This window comes from Silurus aristotelis, assembly GCF_946808225.1.
Source record: "Silurus aristotelis genome assembly, chromosome: 1".
Taxonomy (NCBI): Eukaryota; Metazoa; Chordata; class Actinopteri; order Siluriformes; family Siluridae; genus Silurus; species Silurus aristotelis.
Genome location: NC_139574.1, coordinates 33,945,088 through 33,956,110, shown reverse-complemented (window position 1 = coordinate 33,956,110; position 11,023 = coordinate 33,945,088). Strand labels below are relative to the sequence as shown.

At 37.9% G+C, this 11,023-nt stretch overlaps 1 protein-coding gene across 1 annotated transcript in view; it reads right to left on the bottom strand.

Moving 5' to 3' along the window:
• The window catches only part of chrnb2 (cholinergic receptor, nicotinic, beta 2), a 28,029-nt gene that overhangs the window by 4,876 nt on the left and 12,130 nt on the right, over positions 1 to 11,023 (bottom strand). Inside the window, exons 2-5 of the mRNA XM_083537712.1 lie at positions 8,383 to 8,528; positions 4,937 to 4,981; positions 3,061 to 3,170; positions 1,530 to 2,568 (exon numbers count right to left, since the gene is read on the bottom strand). Of these exons, the coding sequence (XP_083393838.1) occupies positions 1,530 to 2,568; positions 3,061 to 3,170; positions 4,937 to 4,981; positions 8,383 to 8,528 (1,340 nt within the window). The remainder of the gene's footprint in view (positions 1 to 1,529; positions 2,569 to 3,060; positions 3,171 to 4,936; positions 4,982 to 8,382; positions 8,529 to 11,023) is intronic.

Genomic DNA, 11,023 nt, shown 5'->3' with positions numbered 1-11,023 from the left:
ATAACAAATAAACTATTTGGACAAAAGTGAGCGGACACCTGACCACAGGATTTGTATGTGCTTTTTAAAGGTCCCATTCCACATTTACTCGCGGTTTGCTATTCTAATATCCTCCACTTTTATGGAAAGATGTTTGGAGTGTGGCTGTGGAAAATTTGTGCTCATTCATCTATAAGTGCAGGCTTATTGTTTAAAGTCAGGCATTGTCAGGCTGGAACAGGTTTGGGTTTCTGGAAGTAAAATATAATGATCTAGCATTGTACCAGTTTGAGGAAGATCCACATGCAAATGGAAAAGTCAGGTGTCTTAATAATTTATTAATTCCAACTGTATCTATAGTCCAGTTTACTATTTTTTATTGGAATGATGATGAAATAATTCTTGATTGAAAAACATTTTAAATTAGTTAAGTAGTGACAAAAGCTACTGCAATATCATTTTACTGCATGTCCCCAAAACCTACAAGAGTTTGGTCTATGCACTATTATATCATTGCCAACTCATCTCTTTTGATAAGAACAATGCTCCTTCCAGTGCAATCTGTTTTGGCAGGAATAGAGCAGATGGAGCCCAGAGCATTTTGAAGCTCTAAAGTAACGAGATCCTTTAAAAATTCTTTAGATGATTAAAGGTTTTTATATTTTGTAAATTCTCACTGCAAATATTAATAGAGCCGAAGCAGAATTTCGGTGTGAACTCGGTGGTCTAGTGCTCTCACCGCCGCAGCCCGGGTTCGATCCCCGGTCAGGGAACTAACCCCAGCCATTAGGGTTGCACAAGCATTAGTGCCGGTCCCAAGCCCGGATAAATGGGGAGGGTTGCGTTAGGAAGGGCATTCAGCGTAAAAATGTGCCAAATCAAACATGCGGCTGATCCGCTGTGGCGACCCCTAATGGTAGAAGCCGAAAGAAAGTTTTACTCTATTATAAAAAATATTTTATCTACCACATTAAATTCCCATATTCTCAAATCTCTTGAAAATTCTATGTGTTTTATGTAATACTGATTTCATTTTATTGTTTGTTTACTTTTAAAACAGGCTTTTTAATGATCATTTGGTTGCTATGCACACTATTTCTAAGTTTTCAATCTCCATTTCTAAGTGCTCTTCTGTCAAAGCACTAAATATAAGCCTGTGTCATCAGACTGCTTGGCAGAGATAGTACTGCAAATACACTATATTTTGATATTGATATTACTGCTCTCAAAAATCTCTGAAGTGTGAAATTTAACATATGCAAACCATAGGAAAAAAAAAAAAAAAAGGAAAGTTTATTGTAAAACCACTTTCCAATCTACAACTTTTTATTATCCAAGGAATACATTCTACATGTATCCACTTAAGTGAGGCCCCATCAGATGTAGCACTTTCATAGTAAGGTGTGATCAATGGGACTAGTTCTCGAAGGGTATACAATAATAACAATTTATAAAAGTTATATGTAAGCCTTAATTAGCAAAGGATCGCTAAATTAAAACAGTGATGAAAGATGTAACAAAGTGAAGCAATATATAAGATCATGACTCACGCTGCGATCATCATCTTCACACTTCATGTGGCTGGCAATGAAGCGCACTCCCTCTACAGCTTCATCAAAGCCTGGACATGCCTGGCCCAGGAGGCCCTGAGGAAGAGCAGCAGGAGGTTGCTGCCTTGCCCGTGGCAAAGCCGAGGTGCCCTCACGCCCTCCTTCCCTTAGACCATTCAATCCCTCTGTGGACTCGCCACCACTTTCACCTGCCTCTCCTCCAAACTGCTTGACCGAAGCCCGATTGACATAGCACGTACATGCCTCGCCACTCTCCTGACCAGAGATGCCGAGTTTCTCGTTGGCACGCCGGCGTTGCCGTAGCTTTTGACGCTCGCTGCTATTCCTGGGCTGTCTCATAAAGAGTAGGGCAGGGAGCTTATCAAGGAAGACCACTCTGACCCATGGTGGCATGGTGTGGGTAGTGGGTGAACGGTGGTGCACATTAAGCACGCACACACTAGTGACAATGGAGAAGGTAACAAGCACCATAGTGAACATCAGGTACTTTCCCACAAGTGGCACATCCAAAGATGTAGGTGGCACAATCTTGGAGATGAGCAGCAAGAAAACCGTGAGCGCTAGCAGCACGGATATGCATAGCGTCATCTTCTCACCACAGTCTGAAGGTAGGTAGAACACCAGAATAGCCAGTGACGTAATCAGCACACATGGGATTATCAGGTTGATGGTGTAAAACAGTGGCTTGCGGCGGATGATGAAATCATAGGTGATAGCCACGTAGGCTGGGTCTGATGGATTCTCATTGCGGCGCCCAGGCAGTGCAATGATGTCCCATTCTCCACTTGGTGTGAAGTCGTCCATGCTGGCCACATCGGCTCTCAACACCAGGTCCACTTCAGTGCGGTCGTATGTCCACGAGCGAAAACTAAGTGTACAGTTCTGCTGGTCGAACGGGAAGTGTTTCACCTCGATCTTGCAGGCACTCTTGTAAATTGCTGGTGGCAGCCAGAACACGCTGCCGTCATAGGAGACTACAGCATTGGAGTAGAAGGACACTTCATACATCCCATCAGCACTGGAAGAAAACGAGAATATGTGGGTGAACTTTTCTCAGCAAAGTGAAGAGAGGCGGCCTATGCAAATGAATTTTTTTCTGGGCAAGCCATGGGTCAGTATACTGTCATAGTACTGATGATTTATTTTTTGCAAGAACATGTACTTATAGAAATCCTGCACCACATGTATTATGGTGCAAGATTTTATCCAGAATTTCTTGAGTAATCAAAAACTGAATCCTTTATTCCCAATGTGTAATTATATATACTGATGCAACTGTCCAAAAGTGAACTGTATGAAGAATTGGTATCTGGCAACCCCCAGTTTAAATCATTTACGTATTGTGGGTATTTAAATGCAGCGCATATTCATATGCTTTTGTGTTTCAATTGATGAGATGATGTGAGTTTGGAAACAGTAAGTATGTGAGTGCATATTGGTAAAAAGCGTTTAAGAGTAAACTGTAGGAATGGACACATACCACAGAGACGACAGAAATTTAGTCACTCACTTGTTGTAGAGGACTACATCTGGCAGCCAGATGTGTTTAGAGGGAAGGCGGACCTTCTTCATTCCGTCAAATTTATCAGGGTCCCATGTGAGACGGTAGTCCTGCCACTCCTGAGCAAAACAATCAAAATCCACCATCATTTACTTAAAATCAAATAGAAAGAATAGTACAGATTAAAAAGAATCCAAAGAAAGCTGTTCAACTGCTCATGGACAGATTTAGTGTGCTTGCTCGACATGATTTTGAGTTTAGTTATTCTTTACAACCTTTCAAACAAGTCACTGAAGGTCCAATGTGATTGATTCTGATTTCATCTTAGTGTTTTTCTGAAACAGGATATTGAATGGCCATTTGGTAGGTATGTGTAGAATCTCTAGTGTCTCGGTACAACTTCCCAGAATGAAAATTTATCAACATTCTACAGTCTATTTTTAAACACTTGAAGCTCACGTGACGCTCATACCAGCAGACTGCTTGGCAGAGGTAGTACTTCGAATAAACAATATGTTTAGGTTGATAGTTCCCTGAAACATCTCTAAGGTAAGTAATACGTAAAATATAACAGAAAAAGCCTTTTAAACAAGTTTCTGCTTAAACATGTCACTGCCATAGCCACAACCCTCAATGATTTCCTTCCTATCATCCTCACCCCTGTCATCACCAGGTATTGTAAAGGATGGTCTCAATGTCAAAATGGTGGTAGGCCAGCAACAATGACTGGATGGCCTAAAGGAAAAAAGTCCAACATTTGGAGGTTTGGTATGCCAAAAACCACCCTCAAACTTCATAAATGTAAACGATCTAATCTAATTCAACACTCCCTAACCCCATGCTATATTATCTATTATGGTTTCCTGGCTTTGTAATGTTAATCCAAATCACTGATCTGATTTAATTTCATATAATCTTAATCAACACCATCTATCTCAGTGCTACATAGTCTTTTATGTTTTGCTGGAATTGCAAAGATTGCCCAATCTGTACGAATCTAATATAATCCAATTTAATTCAACACTACCTAACCCAGTGCTATATTGTCCATTATGTTAGGTTGGCTTTGTAATGATTGTCCAATCTGATCTAATCTAATTTAATCTAATCTAATCCAATCCAATTCAATTCTACATAACCCAATGCTACACTGTCTATTATGGTAAATTGGATTTGTAATGATCATCTAATCTAAACGAGTCAAATCTGATCTAATCTAAACTAACTAAATTAAATTGTATCTAATCTTGATATGATCAGTATTGCTTTTTTTTTTTTTACAAAGTGATGATCATATTCTCTTGACTACAAAACTCCCTGAAGCAATAGTGTCATAGATACTCTGGAATTGGGCATGGTAATAAATTTCTAGTACCATTTATTATTATGAATACTAATTTATTCTTAGTAATCATTTAGCATACAGCCTGCTTGTCCTTTGTCAAAAAAGAGCCATTAAAATAATCAGATTTTAGCTTTCACACCCACACACAGATCTGAGCTGAGCAGCATAGATGACAATCACTGCTATGAGGCAGTGGAGCAGTGCTTTATTGACAGCAGGCAACAATCCTGCCAAGCCGAATTTTTAACCATGAAGAACATAATCAAGTTGTTTAGCTTTAAGTGTGTGTGTGTGTGTGTGTGTGTGTGTGTGTGTGTGTGTGTGTGTGTGTGTGTGTGTGTGTGTGTGTGTGTGTGTGTGTGTGTATTTGAAGTGTGTGAGCAAATAGCTGACATTGCCCACCAAAGCTCAGGTGCTACTGACACTTGGTTAATTCATGCATGCTTGTGTGTTGTGTGTGTGTGTGTATTTTTGTGAGCACAAACAATGAACAGTGGTAAAGGTGGAGGAATATTGATGTGTTTGTAAGTAGAGACTGACCTGAGTGAGCCAGACGTTAGTGGTCATGATCTGTTCTCTCTCATGCTGTTAACACACACAGACGTGTAAGAAAATCGTTCCGTAAACATGTCACAATACAACAATACAATTATTGTAAAATAAGAAGCAAAACTGCATTAACAAAATCTAAAAGACACATTAATTAGATGTATATATTGTGTATAATATCCTGCTAACAATAATTACATTAAAACAGCATGAATAAGGTCAGAAAGGGACAAAATCCCTTAGATTATTGACGGTGTAGTTTGAAGCCTAGAATCAGTAGGGCAACATTTTAAAATATCAATTCATTCCCCTTTTAGGGCCGATTAAACCTCTAGAGAACCATTAAAGAGCATTAGCTTTAAACCTGCATCCTAGATAACACACCTCGAGATTTACAGTGCACTAAAGGTACAGAGGATACAACATTTAATGCAATTAGCCTGACAGTGTTCAGCAAGCATTAAAGTAAAAGTGCCGGTGAAGAAGTGAAGCCAACTCTGTGTCAGTGTTCTGTTACACACCAATGTGGATCCTTATTTATGTAAACACAATCCACAGTAATTTTGTTAGTTTTTGGTCAGAGTTTTTTAACATTGTTGTACACTGGCTGTAGCCATTCATGCAGGTTTCTAATCAGCCAATCATGTTGCAGCAGTGCAATGCGAAAAAATCAAACAGGTACATTTCAAGAGCTCTGTGAACCTTAAATTGGCATAGTTGCTTGTGTGGTCTGGTTTGATTCTGTTCTGAAAGTGGGATATTTACCCACAATCTCTAGAGTTTACTTAAAATGGTGCGAAAAATAAATAAATATCTGGTGAGCAGCACGTCTGCAGATAGAAATGTCATGTTAATGAGAGAAATTATTAGAGAATGGCAGAATTGGTTTGACATGACAGAAAGGCTATTGTAATTCAGATTCCCACTCTGTACAATTCTGATGAGCAGAAATGGATCTCAGAATGTTTAAACCATCAGGTCGGTGGGTTACAACAGCAGCAGACCATGTCAGGTTCCTCTTCTGTCAGTTAAGAAGGCTGCACTGGTAACATAAAAAATAATATTTAAGCAAAGGGTCTACATGCTGAAAGTCCTTTCTGGCACTTTACACCAATATGCCTTTCTAACTGACAAAAATGTCACAGTTTTTTATTTCCCCGCCATTCTGTATAAACCCTGGAGACTGTTGTGTGTGAATTTCACTCAAAAGCAGATAATAATCTCCTGCACGTTATAAAATAATGTACCAACATCAATAGCAGATAATTAGAGATTTTGATAAGTGTAATAAAATACGGGTTTTTTTGATGGATAAATAGAACAATTGCTAATAAGGATTGGGTCATCATCTTCTTCCTGGAGTTCTGTAGTGCGAGACTTAATACATATTAAAATATTGTCCAGCATGAGTTCTTACCAGTATTTATTCTAATGTTGTGTTTGGTGATTTTAGGATGGTTACTGCCCAAGTCATGAGCTTGCCACAGACATGTGGGGATTTACATATTTTACTCTTAGGGCACTGACTAGATGATGAATGATTTGCCCTAGCTTGATTGATTTTTTGGTCCATCTCCCAGGTGATGGCTGCAATAAATCAAGATTTGAGAAGAATGGTTTCTAGGGATTTTGATTAACATTGTATATAGATATGTGAATACTAATGAAGTCCTTAATAGCTAATGCCTTCATTGTTCCAGAGCTAGCAGGAGAGCTAGCTTGCCTGAGAAGAACACTGCCATGTGTTTGCTGGAGTTCCTGTGTGAATAATGGTGTGATACGATTGTGAACAATTTAAAGGAGTAAAAACCTTTCACTAGTTTCTAGTCTATTAATGGAAGTGTTTTCACATGATCGAAAACATGCGAGGCCAATAAAAAGTTTGACAATAACTAATGGGGATCTGGCTTACTTGTGATGGGTCACACAGTGGTGACTGGAGATCTTTGATTTGCAACAGACTTTGGGATTCAGGGTTTAAGCAGGGGCCTGTATACCTGTACTAAAACAGTTTGGTTGTATATACTGTTTGATAATTATTCACAAAACTCCAAGCACGACAAGTTGAAAGCCTGTTGTATTTTATCAAATTGTGCAAACCAACCTTCTTTCCTCGACTCAGGCAATCAAGATTGAGCTAACTGGCCTGATGGTGGCACTAAAGCACAAAATGTTATGTTTTAGCCCCAGGTGTTGAGAACCCTGGGTCCTGGATGCAAAATCCTTTTTCTCTTATCCCTTGGCTGATTTTAATCCATTTGGGCGATTATGTGTGAAAATACTTTTTGCAAACTAAGGTCACCCATAGGGTAGCCCGAGGAGTCTGACATCAATCATGGGTCCAATACAATAATATAAATTTTATTATCTTTTGTAATAGTTCCAACTTCCAAGCATGTCAGTGTGTCTGTAGAAACAAATATATATAGAAAACCATGTCCTAATAAGAGGGCTGATGATGAGACTAACAACTAACAATGAAATAGATTGAATAGATCAGTAGCTTCCTAATAATTCATTCATTACTTTAATTATGCGTCAATATAGGTTATCACAGGTTTTTTCCAGAAAGGCAACTTTCCAGTTTAAACTCAGATTTATATGTTAATTGTCAGGTTTGTGTAGAGACTACGTTTCCTGTGTTTAACATGTGTTCGTGCACCTGTTTCATGTTCACAGTAATTAATACTTGTGTATATATATATATACTCATAGTTCACTGTTGGATTTTGCTCATGTTAATGCTAATGCTAAAGTTTGTTTTATGTCACTTTGTGGTTGGGTTTTGTGTCTTTTTGTTTCTGTGTTTAATGTTTTTATTTATTTTTTTAACAGTTGGGAAGAATGCAAATAAAAGCATAATGCAATGAGTTGCAAACCTCATAAACCCTTAATAAAGTGAGAAAATGTACCATGTTTAGAGAAAAGTAAGGTCATTTGGAATTTGATTGCCACAACATGTCTCCAAAAGGTTGCAATAGGGCCATGTTTATCACTCTGTAGCATTCTCTCTTTTTTAACAACAGTCTGTATATGTCTGTGAACTGGGGAGAGTAGTTGCTGAATTTTTGGGAGAGGAATTTTGTCCCATTTGTGTCGGATACAGGATTTAGGCACTCAACAGTCCTGGGTCTTCTTTGTTGTATTGATTTGTTGTTGTTTTTAAATGACTATATACAGGAATTTCTGTTTATATTTGCTGGTTAGTAGAGATTAGATGACTGCAAAATTTTTATACTGACCTCACTTATACTCAATTGTTATTAATATTTAGTTGTAGTGTAAAGTTCAGTAAAGTTAGGTTGCGTTAAAGTACCCAAAATTAGGTTAAACTGCTTTGTATATAATATAACCAAATATATTAGTATTTAATGCAGTATGAAACTTTTGGAAAAAATATGGACATTTTACAATAGGAAATGGAAAGCTGTCCTCACCACGCTGATTAGCTGTGCCAGTGAGACCATTAGCTGCACAGTTACCAACTCTGAGCCATTTGTTGCTGGTCGAATCAGTTTGTTGTAGTGAGCAGGATTTAGGAGATGTTCAACCAGACGCTCCTCTGTGTCAGCTCCTTCGCTACCTATGAATAGATAATACATCTCAACTAACATTGAATAAGAAACCTCTGAGGTGCAAGACTACATCCATCATTCATTGCTAACAATTATTTTATTCAAATTTGGTTTATATAAATGACATATTGTCAACATATACTGTCAATATACAATTGTCAGCAATGGTAAACAAACAGAGCAAGATGCAGAAAGAGAAGGAGAATATTGACCCCACCCCCATTTTCATTGCTGGGAAAAAGAATCCAACTTGGGATACCAAATGTGCAAAGAGCGCTTGAGGTAAGCATACATAAATCAGTATATCATTTCATGTTGCATTTTTATTGGCTAGTCAGTAGATGTAGGTGGTTGAAGCAAACTGTGAGATGGTCATCCTAAGGTTTTTACAGCCTATTCTTGGTTACAAGTCTAAGACAGTGGCCATCTTTAAACCTCTCTCATAGTATGATATAGGGCCACCATTTAGGACCAAAGAAATTGTTACAATTGTTTCACTTTGGTCATATTCAATCTGGGGCAGCCCAAAATCATAAAATATATACCAGGCATAATAATAACATTTATTGAAATGCTGAAAATCATGGAAAGCCAAATACAATAGTGTCAGTGGGTACACCTGTGAAGTATTTTACCTTGTAAAGCATTTTATATTGTACAATTCTTAGTAAATATGTGCTATGAGTTTGGATCTCTCCCTTTTTTTTTTTTTTATCCACCCCAACTAAAACCTCTTTTGTCAAGGCAGAATGCAGCATGTGGTCCAGTCCCAGGGGGTATCCACGCTACAGTTCTCTCACTCTGTCTTTTGCATATAAGGCTTATACATGCTCAGAGTCGATATAAAGTGCACATCCTACCTCTTTCATTTCTCTCCCTGACCATCAATCTTTCTCTTTTCCTCCTCTTTCTCTCTCCTCTCTCTCTGTCCAGTATGCATGAGTGATGGCTTAACACAGCAGATCAATGAAGAGCCTAATCATGCACCATAAACTAGCCTCTCTTGCTGTTATGTTCTCCGTCTGTACACTCAGCTTACAGCAGCTCCTCAGACCCAGATTCAGATGGCTGTCATGTTCAGTCTCCACAGAATCCCTTATTATCGCACCCATCATTTGGTTTTAATTTGTCATACTATCTGCACCTCAAGAAGTCAGTATTTGTATGAAGCTTCTGTATTGTATTCTGCATTAAGGTCCTGGGGATGGAATATATCCTACCCACCTTTATGAGTGTTTGTATGCAGTGACAAAAGTGTGTGTGTGTGTGTGTGTGTGTGTGTGTGTGTGTGTGTGTGTGTGTGTGTGTGTGTGTTACTAGTTCAAATTATATAATATGTGCATGGTGCAAGCTTTATTTATAACTCTTGGAGTCTATGAACACAATTTTTCTTGTATTTTTAGTCTTCCCCTGTGTTAACTTGCCCTGTTCTGTTGTCTTTTAGAGACAGGATGCGACTGAGGCACAATGTAATAAATCCATATGTCTTAACATTTGTTTTCCAACACTTTAGACTGGATAGACTTAAAAGCTTAAAGGCCTATTGGTCAACATCTATGATATAAATTTGCAGAGTGAGTGCTCTGTATGGTCAAAAGAATGTGGCCCCCAAATTGGCATGCTGTAGTATTACAATTTCCCTTTTTTGGAACTATGAAGACCAAACCTGTTTCAGCCTGACAATTCCCATGTACAGAAAGTTATTTCCATTAAAATATTAGTTTTCCTGTACAGAGCCTTTACTTCAGCCCTACCGAATGCCTTTGGGATGAATTTAAAAGCACCCCAGGCCTTTTCACCTGACATCAGTCCCTGACCTCAGATCTATGCTTCAAACTCAAGTGGAAATCCTTCCCAGAAAAGTAGTGGTTATTATATTAGCAAATGAGGAATGGGATCTTCATAAAAAAAATATAATAAGGATCATTGCTGCAATGTTTACCGTCTCACTGTCTTGTGTTGTTTTGCATTAAATGCTGCACACATGCACTTAAAAAATTTTTTTTAATTACAATAATCACAAACATTAGTCTACCATATTACTATTACTATAAAATCTTAAAATGTTAATTTGGAATGCTATTTGCATTGCGATGTTTGTGCTTTGCAGTAATATGGTGAGTAATAGAGTAAGTGGAGCCCAAGTACCAGAAAAGGTTTTCCTTTGCCCACTTTGCATTAGAAGAATTAGTTTCAATAAAAAATAGAGTATGTTTTTAATTTTTTTTTTTTTTTTTTTTAAACTAAACAAAAAACACTACAAATAAAGACTTTGGGTTACTGAATAGGTCAGGGGTTAAATATGCCAATTTGGTCTCTGATAAATAGGCACTATACTATGACTTTTGCTAGCTGGGACATGTAACTTCTGTCCTGTAATGTACACATATCACATTCTTCAGTAAGACTTCTTCATGAAATGAAATGAAATGAAATGCAGTGAAAATGCTTTAAACTTTGCTATACAATTTGCATTAGCACCACTACAAGAAAACACTGTTAA